The sequence below is a fragment of the Phalaenopsis equestris genome, unplaced genomic scaffold (genome assembly GCF_001263595.1).
Source record: "Phalaenopsis equestris unplaced genomic scaffold, ASM126359v1 Scaffold000190, whole genome shotgun sequence".
In the NCBI taxonomy this organism is placed as follows: domain Eukaryota; kingdom Viridiplantae; phylum Streptophyta; class Magnoliopsida; order Asparagales; family Orchidaceae; genus Phalaenopsis; species Phalaenopsis equestris.
The window spans coordinates 498016-520461 of record NW_018164632.1 but is presented as its reverse complement, the minus strand read 5'-3'; the positions used below and the strand labels follow the sequence as shown (position 1 = coordinate 520461).

The window sequence follows — 22446 nt, the reverse complement described above, 5'->3', positions numbered from 1 at the left end:
AGCACGTGTGTGGCCTAGCCCATAAGGGCCATGCGGACTTGACGTCATCCCCACCTTCCTCCAGTCTCTCACTGGCAGTCCCTCGTGAGTGCGGCACGCACCTTTTTCTTTGTTTCGGAGCGGGGCGCGTACTCTTCCCACTACGTACCACATAGTTCGCCAACATATCTCACTAGCATACGATACAATTTCACTTCACTAAAAATATTTAGAAGAATGTATTCACTAATGTGTCTTTTAGTATTCTATTTCTAATAAAAACTAGAAAGCCTGATTGTGGATTTTTCTAGATTATGCTAGCAATATGGAGGAGTTTTAGAATGATCTTTATAATAGTATAGTATAAATAGGTCTTTAGCCTTTTCATTTGTAGTATGAATGAAAAATGGTAAATTTCTTTTCTTTGTTGCCCACACAAATTTCTCATTCACCTTTTTATATTCTTCACATATATATTTGTTTAATCATATAAAAGGCACAACAAACCAAAAAGGGTTTGGAAACCCAAAAACGACTGTTTTTACTGAAATTAATTTCTATCATTTATGGATTAATGAATGAAGACAAATATTAGGAGCTAATTTGGTCAAGATTTATTATTATTAGTAGTAGATTTTGCAAAGCACATGCTTGACAGAACTCTATATGAATGCAATTATAACTTCTAAATAGTTTTTTTTCTAAAAAATTCACTTAGAATGACTGCATAAAAAAAATTGAATGTAAAGGTTTAGGATCTGTTTAACAATAAGTTAGTACATATCATGCAATTTTCGTCAACCAATGTGAAATTGTTAGTTAATATGTTAGATTGTGAAGTCATGCCTAATTATGATAGGTTCAAGTTTTTTTGTGATAAAAAATGACACCCAGCTATTATAAGTCTAGCTGTTTTATGTAAAGAAATGGCAATAGACATGAGATAATTTTTCGAACTTAAAGTATTTGCATGTGTTATGAAGGGTAGAAATATGCATTTATGAGATTGATGGACAGTAATATTGCAAATGATGGAAAACTACACAGAAAGACTTGGAGTTGTGCAAAAGAACATGCAAGTTATTTTTTCTCGTCATGCAGTACTAAACGGGAATGGAGTAGGGGGATAAATATTTAAAATAAAACTGTTAATAAACTAATTCAGGGGACTAAGCTTTAGAAGCATTCTCATTAAACAGCTACACTCAGATGTGATTGGCATTATTGTAGTGCATTTATTTGCTAGATCTTCTCTTAATTTTATAGTGCTAGTATAACTTCATGAACATAATACCATTTTTACCGTGATATCATCTTGAAATGAATGAAACCAATTAGATCTTTTTTTGCTTGATTCTCTCTATATTGCGCAATGCGCTTTCAATTTAATTTTGGCATGCATATTATGCTGGTTGAGGGTCTGTTTGGCGCAGCTACAACTTATCTAGCTTATCGAGATAAACAGCTTATCCTGATAAGCTGCTGATCAGTAGTTGATCCGGATAAGCTGTCTGGCTGTTTAGTTCGAGTGTTTGGAAAACAACTGATTTTTAGCAGTTTGTGGAGAAATGACTATTTTGCCCCTGAACTGAATAAACTGTTTGGTTTTTGCGATTTGAAAATAACTGATTTACAGTTGTTGGTGGAGAAATGACCATTTCAACCACGCGCAGTGGAGCTGTTTGCAACAATAATATAATGGGACATATTTAATATACTAAAATCCAAAAAAACACTGCATAACAGTTCAAAGAAAAAAAAAGATGTACTTTTCACTCAAGGGAGACTATCTACAAACCTATTAAAAAAAATAATAATAACTAAAATTATGATAGCACTCATTTTAAAATGTAGAAGGGGCATGTCTGGAGCAACAATCTCTGTTTGGGATGATTGAGATATTTTTTAGCCCCGATCACTATTGGCAGTGGAATAGGTTGGAATGTCTGCCCACCTAAAGAACTGGCACCTGTCCGGACTGTTTGCCCATCGTGGGCACCTGTGGAATCGTCGGCCGTAGCTATGTGGCTGATGGGATGTGAGCAACACAGTAGGCAGTCCGCAACAGCAAAGCACTAGCCCAGAGTTCCCTGAGAACTTTGAGCTCAGAGTTCCCTGAGAAATTTGAGCTCATTTTTTCTATGAAAAATGCAGAAGAAAGACGTTAGTGATAAGAAAAGTTGTAATGAAATAAAAAATGCACAAGAAAGATTTTGAAAAACACTAGCCAAAAACTTTCTTCGCTTCAAAACCTGTAAGAGATAATTCTGAATTTGAAATAGAATTGGGCACCAACGCTTGTTAAGCGTAAGAAATATAAATGCACATGAATTTACTTTCTCAGTCCTATTTATAAATCATCTCAGTGGCTAGCAACAAAAAATGAAATAAGCCACGACATTTACATCCAACTAAATACAATGAATAATTATGTTTGCTGTTTAGAAGCAATCAAATGGGGGCATGTATAAGAATTTGTAATAGTTCCCTGAAAAGCAAAATAAATACTAGGAAAGCCTCATCCAAGTTAATCACATTTACACAAGAAATATCAATGTTTGGTGACTAGAAAGACACCAATTGGAAGTTAAAATTTTCCAGACATACAATTGATAATCAACTGCCTGCTATTCAAAACGATTTGCCTCATGGAGGTATTCCTTCTAGAACATGGCATGGAGCATCAAGTAGTCTGACAAAAGAAGCTTATTCTGCTTCTTTCCAGAATTTTGGGATGCTGCAAGAAAAAGTTTATTATGAATTTCCAGAATTCGTTATTATTGTTTTTTTTCCTTGGCGTGATTATATGAATTGACATGTTGGGACTGAAGATGTGGGTTAAGGAATTGGTTATAATGGAAGATTTGAACTTTTCAAGAATTGTTTTTAACTTCAACTATTCCAAATGAAAACCAATTTGTTTCAACACTTATAAAAACTTGAGCAAAAATTAACATAAAAATTTAACTCAAAATTAATAATGATCAGCTTCAGATGATATATAAAAATTTATTTCTTTGTGACATCAGGGTTGGCTTGCATGAATGTCTAGATCTCCACTCCTGATTGGAAGGAAAAAGGATCAACAATAAAATCATTTAAAAAGATTATACATGATAAATCTAGATTCTCATTCTAATTCTATACTTATTTTTATATAAAAGCTAAACTGGATTGTAGCAGGTTTGTAAAAACGAAAAAAGCAATTCTATTATTCTAAACTACCATATAGAGGTAGCATTTGGTAAGATACACAAAAAACACACCGACGCTTCATAATAAACTAATTATAATAACTTTTTTTAAACTAATAGCAAGAAAGAGGAACGAAAAGGCATTGCTTTTAATATTTATACCGCCCAAATCTTTCACATCACATCAAAAACACTAATATTTTAACTATGAAATTTTAAATAGGAATCTTCATGAATAGATAAGTGGCATACATGTATGAATTTAAGTGTTACACAAAACAAGGCCATGGAGATATTGAGAACTATAAAATCAACCATTAACCGAGTATAAGCAGGCCGGAAAGACTTCTGCAAACAAATTTCTATCCAAACAGTTTGGCTTGGACAGAAATTGGCTCCAACTTCAACATTTTATACTCATCAGATAATTGTTGAGTGGTAGGCATGTAGATATAAAAGTTTAGGTGTTAGATATGTAAATATATAATAATTATGTGGTATGTATGTAAATGTCTCCCATTGAAGACAGCCATCAAAATGGCCCATTTGATTAGGAAACACAAGAGCCATGCGAGCAGAGAGGCTAAATGAATCAAATGCAATACAGTTAAATTTTAACATACTAACAAATAAATACAGTTAAAAATTAATCAATTTGTGCTGACAGACATCCAAACCGATCCAAAAAAATTAGATGCAATTTGTTCTTGGCATCAATTTCTAAAGTCACAGCTTTCATGGCCTTGCCAACCATTATCGTCATTTTATACGAGTTTTCAGCACTATTGTGAAACCTATAATTGATTTTATTAAGCTGAAGCAATTCAGCTGGGGGGAAGCCCAAAAGCAAAGCTATGAAATTAAATGCTTGGGAAGTCAGGGACTGTTCTAATTGGACAAATCTGAAAATTAACAATGCTATATCAACTATTATGTTCAGCAAGATAATGTCTGGTTGGAGGATGAAGAGAATTGCTTAACTTCTCAACTTTCACCGTGTTGAAGATTTTATGCACATTATTCATCGAGCAGCTATGAAATTAAATGCTTAGGAAGTCAGACAAACTATCTCTTGCGAGACGAGCAAATCTCATTAAAAATTTGCTGCTTACCACGCCTAAAGTACTTCATTACTCATATAAAAGTCCCCAATTCTGTGCTTCAGGAATTGCAACGAAAATAAAAATGAAATCGAATGAATATAGTTGCTTTGTTTTGATCAACCTCATCGTGCTTATCCTCTTCAAAATTTTTTCGAGTTTCATATAGTTCAAAAGGGGATGCTGAATAGAGCAGTAGTGGAAAGTAGAAGAACTATAACATTGGTTGTAATACATGAATAGAATCAATCGTTTAGGAAGTCTGCACCTACAGGAAGGACATTTACCACGTAATGGGTTGTGGGGTGCACAGTAAAAAAGAAAAATGGGGCATTTACATACATACCACGCAATTCTTATACATTTGAATATCTAACACCTAAACTTATTTTTATACATTTATACCGTCAAAAAATTTCATATATCACATCAAAATACCACCATTTTAACTTATAAAAAAGCTAATTATGCCTTTTAATGCATTGGCAAGGTGGTATATATGTAAAAATTGAAGTTCTTGTGCTCTCCCCCATGCAATAGAAGTCCAAGTTGTTCTAGCCCCATCACAAGAAATAGCTTAGCATAATTGCATAATAACCAGTTTACATAGCACACAATTCTTATGTCTGGAAGAACTGTTTGAGATAAAGAAGGTAAAAAGATAAGTTAGAGAGCACAATTTTTTAACATACACCATCATCCTATGTTGCAGAATAAGAATCAACCTTATCCAAATTACAAGAAGCTGGTCATTTTGAGAGATCATTGTGGAGAAGAAAAAAGAGAATTAAAAAGTTCCATAAAAAAGAGAATGTATTAGATATGGATGCATCCTATTTTAATACTTTAAAAATAACAACAGACGAGCAATCATGATCGAGCAATATCGTCCGTTAGCTGGTCTCGCAATGCAGCCATCTCCATTGCACCTTCACCTTCGTGACTGTGAGCATGCTCCGATTCTTACTGTGGTATGGGACATCCCATATGGAATTCATACGCTTCTGGTGGAATCTCATGTAAGTCTTCTTCTACAGAAACAACGTCCACATCAAACCTAGAATGGTGGCTGCGGATGTAGTTGTGCAATGTCATTGTTGCAACAACTATATGAACTTAGGAAATGGATAGGTTGGCATGTCGTGTAATATCATCCACTTCTTCTTCCATACCCCAAATGATTTTTCAATCACACTACGTAAAGAGTAGTGCCGTTTGTTAAACATTTCCTTCCTACCACGTGCAATCCCGCTTGACCTCTCAAAGTCAGGAATGTAGTACTTTGTGTCAGCATAAGACTTTAGATAACCCCTCTGTAAGGGATATTCAGAGTCAACCAGGTAATATTTACATGCACGAATACATAATTTAGAAATGATTCAGAAATATCAAATATATTTGCTATAAATACGTATCATGAGGGGGGGTACGGGAAGCAATGTTTTCGGCGTCTGGTGACAAACTTAAAAATACGGCTATCGTGTGTGCTGCCCTCCCATCCGACTATCACAAATCCGAAACACATGTTGAAATCGCAAACGACCATTACATTGTGTGGGGAAACCATAGCGTCCAATGTAGGCGACTTTGTCAGTGGCAGATACACATGCATCGACGTGAGTTCCATCAATAGCTCCTATACAGTCCTAAAATTTATAGTGTTTAATTTATTAATAATTGAGAGATAACTAATTTTAATATAATAATGACATCTTTAATAGATACCTTGAAGAACGACATGTAGAATGGGTCATTCGCAATATGATTAGGAATAGACTGGAATGTGGGATCCTCGGGCTTAATTATCTTGGAGGCTAAACCTACTAGTGCCTTTAGAACAATTGAGAAATGTCTGCTAATAGTCTCTGATGAATGTTGGAATCGCTCCATGAATCCTCTAATGGACTCATTCTGAGATAATATATAAAGTGTTATTGCTAACACCTCTCTGAATGTTATTCTGGTCGAGCCATTCAAACCATGTTGGTGTTGTAGTTCGTAGAGCAGGTTAATAAAAGTCTCTTTCGTCATACGGAACATGTTTGCGAAGCGTGTTGGATGACCCTATAGTAACTCACCGACCCATTTATTTCCAACATAACTCGACGTCATACACGGGGTTATTTAAGGTAGTAGTTGTATAATAAAATAAGAATAAGAACAATCTTTCTAATGTAGTTCAATTGTTCTGGATCCATCCTACGAAAGTTAGTTAAAAGAGAATGGTTAAAACTGTTATCCATTTAGACACATCCATACAACATATAACCACATAAGATATGAGAGCAACAATGTTAATTATAAGGAGTGCGGATAAAAAGTTAGTGCTAGAAAGAAAATAACGATTCCCGTTACAACAGTACAAACAGTTCTGAGAAAACATAACGACAAGCTTTCAAAGCATTCAAATTTCCAAGAAGGAACGTAAGAAATCGATTTGATATTCTGCATCAAACTTTACAAAAATTTCTCTACGAACTGGATCTTGTAATAACTTAACACAATTGATATATAGTTTCCTGTCCGCCTTAACCTCAGCATGTGTGTTTAGGATTCGAAAGCACCCTTCAACGGATATATCTTGTGATGCAACAAGCTTAATTGTGCAGGATTCAACAAGTTTTTCGATTGTGCTTCCGACAAATGCGACTCTTTTCTTCCTTTTCTCCACCCTGGGCCGTTTTGGAACTGATGTGAAGTCCACTTCTCTTCTGCTATGCCAATGAAGTCAGGTTCATATGGGGTAAAAACATGTGCTCCCGTTGTAACAATCCCACTGAACATGTCATCCAGCTTCTCTTTTATTACTGGATCAATGTCTTAGAATTTGAATTTCTTAGTTGCTGGCACGACCTGCACGAAATAACAAATTGAATTAGTTAAATCAGTTTAATATAACTAAAAATGAATTAAGGAATTGGTCAAAGGTATGTCATTACTTCTAGTTTTCTGCCCACAAATTCTCAGGAGCATCTAATGTTCGTTTCACTGGATCTCAACCCAAATCTGTAGTTCCCCTCTTAAGTTTTTTCCATATTTCCAGTCATTCTTTTATTAATCTCACTTATTCTTAAATTTCATCATGTCATAGTCCATTCCTGTCAATTCCTTGAATTTGACCATAATATTTTGCCAACCATCTTTTTTAAAATATGTCGTAGGTCTATTTTTGAGCTCGACCTTCCTAAGTAAGATAACGGATAACATTTGTTGCATCCCTGTCCCACATGACCGATAATCCAACTTCTTTAGACCAACAACCATGGCATGATGTTTAACAATTAATTTGAGAAATTGTTTGCTACATTTTTATGAAAGTGGTATCCATTAACTGATTTTATAGTACAAGAATCCTCTTAATGAAAGCACTCTGATTAAAAGGAAAAAATTATAAAAAAATACTTTGATTTAATGGAAGCAATAATCATAACCATTCAAAATGAATTTGATGACTATGATTGAAGAACTTGACCCGACTCCAATTTTATAAATGCAAAAAACACTTATTGAAACATTTTTAACGAAGACACTACTAAACATGGTAGAGAAAAATATTCATCAGAAAACCAAATATCAAGATTCGTCTGCCCAAATAAAAAAAACGGACGAATATGTGATATTCATTGAAATTATTTATAATTTTTTAGCTCAAGCATCTATAATAGCTATAGCACTAACCTTTATAAAGAATTATTCATTCTTTATGTCATAAACTATTGCTTTTAACCCCATCGTACATGACGAATAAGATCGCCACACTTATTTAGTAGTTATAGTTAAATCTAAAAAACGAACGGGTGAGTATTAATGCATCCATAGAGCCCCCATCATTTGCGTCATATATGTCCACATCAACTTCCTTTGTGCATGCATGTCCATAACTTTGCATTCGTAAAAATCATTTATGGCCACAAGCAATACATTCCTCAACTCTTAAATTAACCAACAAAAAACGATCATACATAATCCTTAGTTGCATCAAGTCGATAAATGAAATACTTTAGGTAATAATAGAAATACAGATGGGTGACCTTTATTGAAAAAATCTAATTATATCAATTAAGAGAAAGATCACAATATTGCAATCCCTGCTCGAGGAATTGCTACCAAAAATTCCTTCGACAAAATGATTTATTGCTTTTATATTGAACCTAAATTAATTGTCATCATGCTATGTAACTTTGAATATGAAATCTTCGAGAACATCTTAAAAATTCGTACTGAAACATTTTTTTTTTACTTCAGCCTATAATAAATGCACACCCAATGTGATTATCTGATTTCATTCTCCACCATTTAATACAAGACTGTAAGTACCGAAAAAGAAGAAATGCAGCAGAAGAAGAGGAAGAGGAAGAAATGTTGTAGAAATGTCTGTAGAGGTGCGAAGAAGAGGAAGAAATGGCTGTTGAAAAGCCAGTGGAGTTGCGAAGAAGAGGACACGGAAGATGTTATACCTGTCGAGAATGCCGAAGAAAAAGCTTGCCGAAGAAGGACGGGATGCCAAACTAAAGCAAGGAGCGACTACGGAAGTCGCGAGCTAGTGCAGACCTCAAAGCTTCTCGGCCAAATGGGGAGTGCGGAGGTAGGAGCGGCTTCGAACGGCTAGGGCAAAATTCAATTCACTGAGGTTAGGTGGGTAAAATGGATTGCGGGGGGCGTTCGAAACGCTGACCGCGGCGTTATACCTGCAATCGCATTTTCATGCAAATAAAAAACATCGTTTTCGGATATATAGGTAAAACGTGCGAAACAAACAGGTGCGGCGGCGTTTTTGAAAACGTTGCCGCACTTATAAACTACCCCAAATGGGCCCGGAGACTATTGTTCATAAGCATTGGTGCCAACTGCCAATTCATCCATTTTGCGACTACCCTTTGTACCCCAAAACCCACCATTTTTTTTTAAGATTTACATACCACTTAATTACTATGCATTTACATAACTAATACATAAACTTTAATTTTTACATATATACCACCTTAACACTGCATGAGAAAATGTATTTCACTACTTGAAAGCCAAAATAGTGGTATTTTTATGTGATATGAAAGATTTGAGTGCTATAAAAGTAAACATAAAGTTTAGTGCTAGTATAACTTCATGAACATAATACCATTTTTACTGTAATATCATCTTGAAATGAATGAAACCACTTAGATCTTTATTTGCTTGATCCTCTCTGTATTGCCACAATGCGCTTTCAATTGAATTTTGGCATGCATATTATGGCTGATTGAAACTACTGTTCATAAATATAGGTGCCAACTGTCATTCATCCAGTTTGTGACTACCCTTTACCCCAAAACCCACACCCTTTTTTTTGGAAGATTTACATGCCACTTAGTTCTTATGCATTTACATAGCTAACACCTAAACTTCAATTTTTACATATATGCCCCCTTAACTCTGCATGAGAAAATGTTTTTCACTTCTTAAAAGTCAAAATAGTGGTATTTTTATGTGATTTGAAAGATTTGAGTGCTATAAATGTAAACATAAAGTTTAGGCGTTAGGTATGTAAATACATAGTAATTCTGCCCCAAAATTCTTCTCGTTCTGCAAATTATGAACTTGGCACTCAAACGTCAACTTGTGATTTAAATGTGGCAGGCATCAATCAGAAAGGTTTCATAATAAGGAAATAAATTTGAGCAATAGCAGTTCTGATGGAGAACTGAATTCAAAGCTTCGATACACGAAACATTCAATAAAAGCAGAGCATTCCGCTAAAAGAAGAGGACACCTTGTTTCAGAAGATAAGAATGAGCAGCCTTCTGAGCGCCACAGATCTGAAGACCGATTCTATTCAAAGAATTACTGCTCTCACAGCGATGAAGCTGTTGAAAGTACATCCAAGGAAATGAATCATGATTCGTGCAGGAATCATAGAAGATATGCTGTAAATATTCCACCAGAACGTGCTGGAAGACATGAGAGAAGATCATCATCCAGTAGGAGAAAGAGGAAGGTATATTCAGAAGAGCAGGAGAATTCAGAGTCCAAACCCCGCAAGAAACTCTACAGAACGAATTCGAAGGATCAGGGCTCGACGAATGGGGATTTCAATGAGAAATATTCATCTGAGGATCATGATGAAGATGAAGATTATGACGTGGCTAGATATCGTTATCATAGTCAATCTGGCAATAGAAGAAAATATGATGAACATAGTTCGCGGCGGCGCAGAAGTCATCAGTTGCCTGAACATCGACGTATGGAAGAAAGCGATGAATCTCCTGGTCGCTGGAAAGCTTCCGAGCATGATTTTCTTGTTGAGGAAACTTAGTCGATCTTTCATTTCTTAGCAGTTATGTGATGTGGATGAGTTTGTTGAGTACTGATTGAGATTTGAGATTGGAGGGCTTGTAAAATGATTAGTAGAAGCTACAGGAGTTTTGTGAAGTGCCTGGTGATGTAATTGAAAGCATTTCAAAATATGGTGTCATAGATTCACGTTGAGCGGCTTTCTTCTTGCTTTCTAGATCTTCTACTGCTTTGGATTGGTGAGCTATTTGTCGCTGGTTGAAGTTTATACTAATATTACGGAAGATTTACATATATAGCACTCCATCTTTATGTATTTTACATATCTAACATCAAACTTCAATTTTTAGTTGTATGCCATCTTATCTATTCATGGAAAGGCGTACTTCATTCGTTAGAAGTTTAAAATATTGGTATTTTTGATATAATATGAAGATTTGGGTGACATAAATGTAAAAAGCGAAGTTTGGATGTTAGATATCTAAATACATAAGAATTTGATGGAATGTTTGTAAATGTACATAAGTTGGTGGAATGTTTGTAAATGCCCCTAATATTGTTGTGTATATGTTTCTTTTAAAAATATTATTATTATGTGTTATTCTTGGATTGTTGCTCCAATCTATTATATCTAGATATCTGAAAATTTGATGGTAAAAGGAAATGATCACATTGTGATGTTTGTGAATATCTCGTGCTTAGTTCAAGAAAGGGTTTTATCTATAGATATATATTTTAAAAAGGGAATGATCACAAGGTAATGTTTGTGAATATCTTGTGCTTAGTTCAAGAAAGGGTTTTATATTTAGATATATATTTTAAAAAAGGAATGGCCGGAGGCTATTAGATGAGCCCTGACAATCCCTCATGCGCGTAAAAATTCGAGTACAACACCCTACACTCTGGGGGAATCGGATCCCATACCAGAGGGGGCTTACGACTGCAGGCAAATGCCCGACCAATTGATTCGAGTATGCAGTGTCAATATATATATATATATATATATATATATATATATCACAAATTGTGCCGCGTTCCTCGACTTTTTGGCGTCACATTAAAAATATTATTTTTCTTAGTTTTCTATTACACGTGATCCAATTTTTCAAATTATTATTGCATATTTTAATTTGTGATGTTTTTAATAAAGAATAATAATAAATAAATATTTTGTTATTAAAATTTAATTAAATATCAAATGTGTCCATAAAGTGTTGTCTTATATTTTTCAATTATGTTGTGTCTGCTTATCCCATCATATTTTGTCCATGCTTTATAGCCTAGGCTTTATGAAACTCAAGATCAATATTGCTAGACGCACACCTAAGCACATGCATATAACTAATAATGGAAGAAGAATGTGGTAAAGAAAATTTTAATAATTAAGAATATAATTCAAATTATTTATTTTTTATTGTGTATGATAAAAAACTTTGGACTAATTTCAAGAGAAGATTGTGGGCTAGGTAACCAATTTGATTAGTAAGTTCGGCACAATTGCCTAGCCACATAATTAAACTCAAGCACTTCAGCAGATAGCTCGATTATGTAGTTCAACAAACTAACATGGTCAATCGTTCAAAAAAAATCCCGCAATAAGTGCTCCCAAGCTAATCAAATCAACTTTGTCAATTCACCCATGAATTGAATGCACAAGGCACATATGCTACATACTAGGCTATTTTTATTCATTTATTAATAAGAGAGAATTTTTTAGAGAGAAACTTTGAACATTCTATGGAAAGGGACTTAAGATCCCATTAAGAACTCCTTTGGTGTTATAGAACTTTTATAATCACTCCTTTGTTTTTAATAGAATCTCAATGGAAATTTCTTCATCTTTTCAACATTCAATGTCTTCATTTCTTCTTATCTCACATAAGTTTTTCCTTGGGTCATATACACGAATATTCAGGATCCAACATATTGTTTCTCATTTATGTCTATGATGGATCATAAATTGTTTTGTGGATCATATCCAAGGAATAGAGCGTCAGACAAATGAATGAAAGAAAAATAAGACACAAGTAATAATTTTTATTTTTGTAAAGTTTCTAGGATTCCCTCCCAGTGAAAATGATCCTTTTATTTATAACTCTTCGGTATGATATTACAAATTACATGATTGTTCCATTCTTTAACAAAAATGTTACTATAATTTATAATCCTATATACCCTTAAATACATGTAACTAATTAATACATATCCTGGCCTTGTAACTGTCGTTAGCGTCGTTCTACATCTTTAACTGCTCCTGATGTCGCTTCGTATTTGTAACTGCCAGGCATAGACATTTGGTATTCAGTCAGTCGACCAATAATCATTCGGCAGGATGAGTAATCTTCATATCATAGAATGGTCTTCAGTTGACTATTTATCGTAATGGTAGAAACTAGTTAAGAGAGTGTTACATGATTGCGCGGTGTTTGTTGAACCGATCAACATTTAGTTCGATCGACTTCATGGGCCGAAGGACTTCATGACAAATGTTCAAACACTTATCTTCTTATGTGATCCAAGTGCCTTCTCGAAATCTATGAAATCATATCCTTGATTTACATCATTAGTTTTCAATTCTCTTACTTCTTTAAAACTGACTACTACCATCAGAATTAGAGAATTAAATAGTAATTGTTCGCATAACAATGAAATAAATAATAACAATAATTTTAATCAATTTTCGTGCCGCTTTTTCCTATACATAGGGCGTTAAGAGCATTTCTCTTTTCTCCTTTTCCCATTTGTTGGTCATTTAAACAAATGAATATGTCAAGCAATAAGAAACCATAATGGGAAGAAGCCTTGCTATAGGTCTTTGAGCTTCCTGCTTCCAGCACTTGCCCCTCTGGAGATGAAAGAAAAAAACAAACCTGAAAGTTCTAGCCTACTCCTTAAGAAATGGGTGGGTGAGGACGTTCTACTAATCGATAAGAGGAAAATAAATGAGAAGAAAATAGTTGGTGCCAAAAGGTTGGCCGAAGCGACAAAACTAGTTAACCAGTCGACTGCAAAAATGCCTCGCGTGGAAGAGGTTGACGAATCTTATGATTCTACACCGCTGCTTCAGGTGTTGTATAGGAAAGACAGACAAGTATTGTCTTCTGCACTGCTTCTTCAGTGTCAGTCCCAACCATCATCTCGGGAGGGGGAACCCTTGAAGGTGGCCACACGAGGTCCATCACTAGATTTCACTCTACTTCCCCTCTGACTCTAAAAACAATTCACGGTGATGTCTTACCTTGGGTAGATGATCCACTTCAATATTTAGCTGATGAAGCTATGTGAAATGTAGCTCCACGGGTAGGAGACATTCCTCCTCCATCGTTGACCAAAGGAAATCTCTATGGTGGTACACTCACTCTCATCGTAGATAGCTTCCATACTTTTGAAATAGAGTGCATGACTGGTAACTTACACTTTCCTTTTCATTTTTTGGTTTCAATTTATTATTGTAACACATGCTTAATTACTATAGAAAAAAAGTGGATATCATTGACTCACGACTCATAAAAATGACGTGCTAAATCGAACCAAAGGATGTGATTGGTTCTTCTGCTTAGGTTGTAGTTGAGGGGGTATCCACTCTACTGCCTCGTCTAATCCTAACATCCATTTCAACCAATTCGGAGGTGGAAATTGGTGACTAAAGGGAATCTCATGAATTTTTAGTTTGCCATATAGATGGGACTGTGGATTTCCTTGGTCAGGCTGCTGATCTCCAACAGGAAGTCATCGTATCGGACTTGCAGGAAGAGTTGGAAATTTTGTATGTTGTTAAACAAGTCATAGATATAAATGTTCTCTGGACCAAGGTTGCAGATATGGAAGATATACGGGCCCAAGTCGTAGACGTGGATGTTCTCCGGACCATGATGGTTGATATGGAAGTTCTCAAGCCCAAGTTACAGATTTGGAAGTTCTACGGGCCAAGGTTGTTGACATGGAAGTTCTCCAGGATAACGTTGCATGCATGGATATTCTCTGAGTCGAGATGGTGAGTCTCAAAGATGAATTGGATGAATTTTGGGTCGTTCTTTCGATACGTATGCATCAAAGAAGAAAAGATAGAGAAATATAAGCTTGGTGCGCGTTTGTTGTACATGAGCTTGATGAACCGGGGATTAGTTCTACCCGAAGCGGTTGACGACATTGCTATAAAATATTTTTTATATAAATAAAAATTATCTATAATTTTATCATTGTTGTTTTTCTTGATTTTCAAACCGAAGTGATATATTTGACAATCCTGATAAGATGTTTTAGCTTTCGCGAGGAGCTTATATAAAGGTTCGAGCAGATGTTGAATGAAACCTTTGCATTTTTTTCACTTTTGGTTATCCTGGTCATTTTTACTTTTAAATCTTGATGGCTCTGAATTATTCTCATCAGATTTTTAGCATGGTTAAATAATCCGAGAGATCAATCCTGACCGATTTTGAGGTTAGGTTGTTGAACAAGACTTGTGTTTACGATACAAGGGTCATTTTGGACTAAGTGGATGCGAATGTCTGGGCTACTGATTACCTCAATGATGTTGTAATCTTTTATCGAGACCAATTTCAATGTGAGCTTCAACTACCCTTATGCACAAAATTCCACTGGATTTTAAACATCTATGACATTACACCAGCTCAAGTGAAGCAAAATTCAAGTTCTTTGGTCAATAGTTTTAGACATGTCCTCTTCTATGTGCTCCAAGTCCTCTCCTGCCTTCCCCACTTCAATTACCTGTTATATCTGTAAGAAAAATAAAAAAAAATACATTCTTAAAAGTGCAATATTATCAATAAAAATTTATAAAAATAATCCTAAATTCTGGTCAACTTTTTTTTGTATCAGGTATGTGGTTTTTTGTACCACACAGAAGTTTCATTTATTCAATCTAGAAAACAAGATAAAAGATTGGAAGTTAAGATTCATGAAGGGTTCTTGTGATGAGTGGGATATCTCGACTAGAGCCACATGCAATTTGTATAAATAGAGTAAAATAATTTCTTTTCAACTGAAACAAACAGAGTAGGTCATTCTCGATCGACAATTGTTAGTGGTTCAATATATGGACTCTATAACTGTAAATTAGGTGTTGAACCAAGAGATTATGGCTCAATCAGATAAGGGATGTGGGTTGCTTCTAATGAGGCTTCTAATGAGGCCGAGGGAAAATGAAAGCTAGAGAGCTAAGTTGCTCTCAAAGAAGGCATTAAAGAAAAGGAAGAAAGTGAAAAATTCCCTTGCTAGAGAAGTAGAAGAGGGAATTGCAGAAGCAGATTCATTTGGGGGGCAAATACTTGGTTTGGATTTAATTCATTTAGTTTAAGAAACTTCTATTGTTATTCAACAGAAAGTCATAGGCAAATTAATACTGATCAAGTAAAAAACTTCTCCAGTATTCATAAGTGATTCAAGAGACAATACAACTCCTTCCCCTTTCCCCAAAGATACTAAAGAGTCGTCGAGGTGCCTTTTGGTACAAAAGATCTATTGACCACACTCAGCGGGGTTTATCCCTCCATTTGAAAGAGCTTAAGGGAGCTGTCGGTCGCCTCTGGAGCAAGTCGAAGAAGAGGCAGGCGGTGAAGATTTGGAAGAAATGTCTATCTCATTTGATTTAGCTGAGTGTATGAAAAAGGGCAAAATTATTTCCTTTGAACCTTTCCTTCCAAGCCTGCTAAAAAGCAAGAAAGGGGGGCCAAACCAATGTATTCCTCTATAAAAAGATCGGCTAAAAGTTTATATGAACTCTGATTTAGGTCTCGACCTAGTTAATATTAAGAGAGATTGGTTCCCTTTGAACCCTTTATTTGAAGGATATGTGTCTACAATCACAAATGTTCTTTAGTCTATAGGTTTAGACAAGCAGCTCGAGGAACTCCTCCAGGTGGAACTCCATCAGTTGCTCGATCGTTACCAACCCCTGGGTTATGCTTCTACTCATCATATTCCTTCCATCTTCATATCTATGAAGGAGAGACTCACCAAGTTTGAGAAGGCTAGAAAATATTGAGGAAGGTAGTGTTAGCGACAATGAGGACGGCCGAGGTGGAGGATGGTCTAAAGGACGCTAAGGTAGAGTTGGGGATTGTATCCAAATGGATTTTTGTGGTTCAAGAGAAAAATGTTATATTCTCAAAACAAATCTACTATGATGAACCCTAAAGAACTTCTCACCACACATGTAAAATACCTGGAGGTAGGTCGAAAGATCACGATCGAATAATTCACTAAAGTGGCGATGGTAGATCCTAAATACTCTGATCTTGAAGAATCAAGAGACTTTAAGTCACTCCTTCTGCTTCTAAACGCCGTGAGGAATTAAAGGACAACAATGTGATAGACGATGGATCATCTAATACTCGACTCGAAGATCCATAGATCCGGTCTCATTTTTTTATTTTTTTTTATTTTTTTATAAATATTTGGATTTTGTAATAGACATTCGTTCGAATGAAATATGTCATTTTAGACGATTGTTATTTGTAACCATACATTTGACTCTGTAGTCCTCTTAAAATAGTAGTTACTACATTTGTATTATTTAACTATTATTCTTATGAAACAAAAATATTTTGTCAAAAATAATTTTAGGACTCAATAAAATAATTCTATGTTTTTGATTTATTCCTTAGAATGCCATATGATGTTTGTATCTCAATGAACTCACATTGGGACACTTTTCAGTCATTTGTCTGCGACTAAGCGTCGAACGCTTTCAATTTTCATGGTGCGACCAAGTGTCATAACACTTTTTGTTTATCTTTCCGTGACCGAACATCAAAATGCTTTATGGTTGCCTTTGCACGATCAAGCGTCATAATGCTTTTCGGTCATCTTTTTGTGATGCAACAAGTGTCGAAACACAATTAAATCATCTTTGTGTGACTAAGCATCAAAACTTATTTACAGTTTTCTTTGTGTGACAAGGCATCATAACCTTTTTAGTCGTCTTTTAAAAATACTTGAGTTTCTCGAGTTTCGTGGTGACACAATATTCATTGATTTATTGGTTCCTCGAGCTCTTTTTCTGAATCAAAACTTCTATTAGCTCTTCAAAAAGAATTTTAATAATTTTTTTCTTAGTATTTTTGCTTCTCAAATTTAATAGCAGATACGAAAATAATTGTTTCCAATGAATAAAAATTTTTGAGATCATCCCTACTCCATATTCATGGAAGGACTTTTCTTGGTGTATGTTTTTAAATGGTACGTTTTAGGAGCAACCGACTGTCTGAACTTCTTCAGAACTATATCATTGAGAAAACATGTTTTTTGTAGTACCAGACGGTCCTTATTTTTTTTCTTTTCGCAGAACAACATTCATTTGAATTTTCTCAAACAGATCAAGAGAGAGTGAAACTCTTTCATTTGCATCTTGCTAGTCAATGAGATCTTTTTTGTTGAAAGACGTTGTAGTGACTACTCTTTGACAGTGGTGATTATGCTCGACTGGTAATATGACCTCTATACCCTAGGAAAGCATGTACGACATATGTCCAATCAATCATGTTGGTGTGGTTCAAATAGCCCAGAGAACTAAAGGAAGCACATCCACCCATTTACCTTTGGCACCCTCAACATTCTTTCTGAGGAGGTTTAAAATGACCATGTTTGCAGTTTCAACTTGATCATTAGTTCTTGGGTGATGAACATATGAAAAATTCATGTTAATCCCCAAGCTTTTGCAGAAATCTTTCACCTCATGATCAACAATGAGTTCCATTAGCGGTGTTGAGTTTTAAAGGCAAGCCATACAAAAAAATTATTTTTGTCTAGATAATATTTCAAACCACACCTGTCAGGATCTGAGTGAGATCTTTTGACTCTATCCATTTAGAAAAGTAATCTACAACAACAAAAATAAAATTTCTCTATCCTTTAGAAGGAAGATATGGTCCGAGAATATATAGCCCCCACACAGCGAAGGATCATGGACTAATAATTGGTTGCAATTTCTGAGTTGGTTGGTGCTGTAGCAGAATATATTTCTAACATTGTTCACATCTTCAGAAAAACTGCTATGCGTCCTTCAAAAGGTTTGCCAGAAGTAACCTTATCTTTGTACTCGATGATCCAAAGTTTTCCCCCCAAATGACTTCAGCATTCATCAAAATGTACTTCCCAGAGAATATCTTTGACGTCGCTTTCTTTGACGCATCCTAAAAGAAAAGATGTGGTTGACCTTCAGAATAACACGTCTTCAATGAGATGATATTGGCCGACTTTTAACTTGAACCTACGAGGATCTGTTCTTGATTTGTGGATTTTACCAATTTTGAAGTAATGGATATAAGGATCCACCTAGCGCTTTGTACCATCCACCTCTACTTCCATTACTTCTAGTTCTTCAATGTTCGACCTAATAAGCTTTTATGACATTATGTTTCAAACATGCATGTTTTTTGACAAAAGATCTGTCATCTGGTTTTTTTATCGCCCAATGTGCTTGATATAGAAGCTTACAAACTTACCAATTTTCATTTTTTACTTTAATCAGATACTTGACCATCACCTCATCTTGAGTTTCAAATTTCTACTTAACATCTGACAACTTGTTGAGAATCACATTTACTTTTAGATGTCGAGCGCCCATTCCTTGTGCTAATCGAGTCCAACTATCAATGCTTTGTATTTTTTCTGATTATTTGTGATAGCAAAATCAAAAATGACCAAATAATAAATATGTTCTCTGGTTGGGCTGCTTAATGCCAACCCAATCCCTACTTTTGTTTGGCCTAAAGCTCCATCCACATTAAGGATCCAAGTTTGCATGTCCGGATTGAATTTGTCATTTGATCCACCCAATTCCGAGAAATCCGCTATGAAGTTTGCTAAAGCTTGAGCTTTGATCACCATTTGAGACATGTAAGTAAGTTTATATTCACTGAGCTCTACGAACAATTTTAATAATTGACCCAAATGTTATGGCCGAGTGAGTATAGACTTAAGCAGATGATCAATGACCACCATAATTAGATGGGTTTGAAAATATGGTTGAAATATGTGAGCAGAAATAATAAAAGAAAATGTTAGTTTCTCCATATAAGATACTTTATTTTGGCCCTTGTGAGGCATCGACTAGTGCAATAAATGAGAAATTGTTCCTCTGACTCTTCTTCGATAAGGATCGAATTGGCTTTGAACTTTGAAATAGCTACTGAGAGATTAATGATTGTTTCGAATTCTAGAAAGTTTGTTCACATTAGCTTATGCACTCTAAATTCTTTGCCTCTCTTATTACTATGAAGAAGACAACACATTTGTCACCTAACTTTGTAATAAATCGACTCGGGGCTGCTATTCAGCCATTCAACTTTTGTACTTTTTTAATGTTCCATAGAGAAGGCACATCAAGGAGTTCCTTTGCTTGGGATTAACATTAATGACTTTGAGTGTTAAGAGGTAGCATGAGAATTTTCTCATCGAATCTCCAAACGTGCATTTCAACGAGTTCAATTTCATATTAAACTTCCTAAGCGTATTGAAAGTTTCTCTTAAATCACACAAATATTGTTTAGTCGAGTTACTTTTTACTAACACATCATCCACGTAGAACTTTCTTCCTTTTTTCTTATAAAATATTACATCCATTAGGTACTGATAAGTTGCGCCATCATTTTTCAGCCCAAAGGGCTACAATAAAACAATATAATCCATTATTGATAATAAAAGTCATCTTCTCCGCATTGGTTGGGTGCATTTTGATTTGGTAATACCATCAAAAAGCATCTAGGAAACTTATAATAACTAAGTATCCTATAACAGAGTCAATCAGAGCATCAATCCTCGGTAGTGCATAACCATCCTTTGGGCAAGCAACATTCAGATTCAAGAAGTCCACAAACAATCTTAATTTACTGTAGACTTTCGCATCATTACCATGTTGGACACCTAGGAGGGGCATTGAACCTCGCAAAATATAGCCAGCCTCCAAAAGTTTCTCGACTTTCTTGTGAATTGGTTTGGTTAGTCATTGCAGTCTACCAAAGCCTATGTTTTATTGGTAGGCAGTTAAAATGGCGTTGAGCTTGTGACAGGCCACGCCAATGAGGATGCCAGACATTATCACTGACTATTCCAAAACATTATGGTGTTCCAGAAAAATCTATTTCATATCTTTGTGATCTGCATCAAAAGTAGTTGAATCCTCGAACCCTGCGGGGATTTGATTGTAGCTTTGAAAGTTTCAAGGCTTCATTCTTATTGGTGTTATCTGTCTAATGTCTCACACTCCATGCTACATATGGCGTGCATGTAACACGTTCAAGACTGCTTCAGATCTCTATGTACAACAACTATCACCCTTTCAAAGAAGAAATTGACAGCTACATGATACGTTGACACCATGGATTAGAAATTGTTAAGGAGAGGGCAACCAAAAATTTTCATTGTAAGTTGGTGTCGCATCGACTACCAAGAAATCTTCCATGATTGTAAATCGACTGTCACCTTCACCCCAGCTGACCAAAAGTGCTATTATATTAAGTACCTCATTCTGTTTGCCAGAGAATTCACACAATCGGCAGATCGGTGCAGTTAACCAGTTGTTTGCCAAATTCATTTTTTCGAATGCAGCCCAAAATAATGTGTTTCCTAAGCTGCCAGTATCAACCAGGTAGTTATTGATGGTGCTAAAACAATAATGTCATTTTGTTGGCACTATTTTGGTTAAGAAGTTGCCCGTAAGAAGCTGTCGGTCACTAGAATCGAAATATCGTCACCTGTTTTGGAAGGACGTTTAATTTACATATAGATTTAAGTTTAGCAAAATATGAAAATCAAACTGACTCCATATTTTTCATAGTTTAAGTGAAAGAGTACTTTACCTCAAATCATGTATCCATCCCGAAGGATAAACACAAGACTTGAGGGTGAGGGTCAATCAAATAAACTAAGAAAGATATGACATCTATTTGGTCAAAAAAAATGTTTTATTTGCCGACATATTCACCTATTTAATATGAAAAATTACATAGGGTTTATTTTAAGTTGGGTTTGAGAAAAGCTTCCTATAAGGGCAACCCCTATAGTTAATTACATATTAAATGATCAAAGTCATCTAAGAAAATTCTCGATTAAAACCAGGAAAAATTATCTCCAAGGAGGTTAAGAGGATAAGAATTTTTAACGAAATCAGACAAAGAGGTGTGTAAAGGGGAATGGTTCAAACTTGGAACATTTATTGTAGAATCCAGAGGAGGAAGAACTAGGGGATGTCATGGATCCGGAGGAGAACTTCAGTGACTTCCCGGTCTATCATATTGTTTGGCTTCAGTTTTGAGGAGAAAATTTTAAGTGTTTCATCCTGTCAATTTTATTAATTTAGGGCTTCCATTTGTGTGAGACGATCACACAAATAACTTAGAAGATGTGAGGGTTTAGGTCGTGACAAATGACAACCTCAGAATCTTAAGACAAGTTAGGGCTTATATTGTGCGACATGGTTGTACAAAGGCCTAAAGATGAGGTGAGGATTTATGTTTCATAAGCGAACAACCTCAAAATCCTATGGCTTGGTTGTTTAATTCTAAGGAAGGAAGTTGGTTTAGCTAGGGAAGACAGATTTTGCTGTTGAAGATGGCTCTGCTGCCCACCATGCTAACTTCAAGATCCTTGTCGTGACGAGTTTAAGTTTTCTAGGGTGTCCAGTTATGATGTCAAATTAGGTAGCCTTATGGTTGAAGTTCTTTAAATTTTATGGGGCATGTTAAAGTTGATTAGAGCAACACCGATACCACTATTTTCTATTGGATTCACTTAGCCCAAATGAATTTACTAAACTCAACTTAATGAGTTCCGTAATTTCATTTAGACCGTGGGAAGCCTCGTTAGCAACCGTAGGTTGCCTCCTCCGAGGGTTTCCCGATCATCCGAAGAGACGTATTAATTTAGTTAAAGTTGTATTTTTTGGT

General features: G+C 35.4%; 1 protein-coding gene across 1 annotated transcript in view; it reads left to right on the top strand.

Moving 5' to 3' along the window:
* LOC110022428 (zinc finger CCCH domain-containing protein 5) overlaps positions 1–10735 on the top strand; it is a 34271-nt gene extending 23536 nt beyond the window's left edge. Inside the window, exon 10 of the mRNA XM_020721360.1 lies at positions 9887–10735. Within this exon, the coding sequence (XP_020577019.1) occupies positions 9887–10562 (676 nt within the window). The 3' untranslated portion in view covers positions 10563–10735. The remainder of the gene's footprint in view (positions 1–9886) is intronic.
* The last annotated feature ends 11711 nt before the right edge of the window (positions 10736–22446 follow it).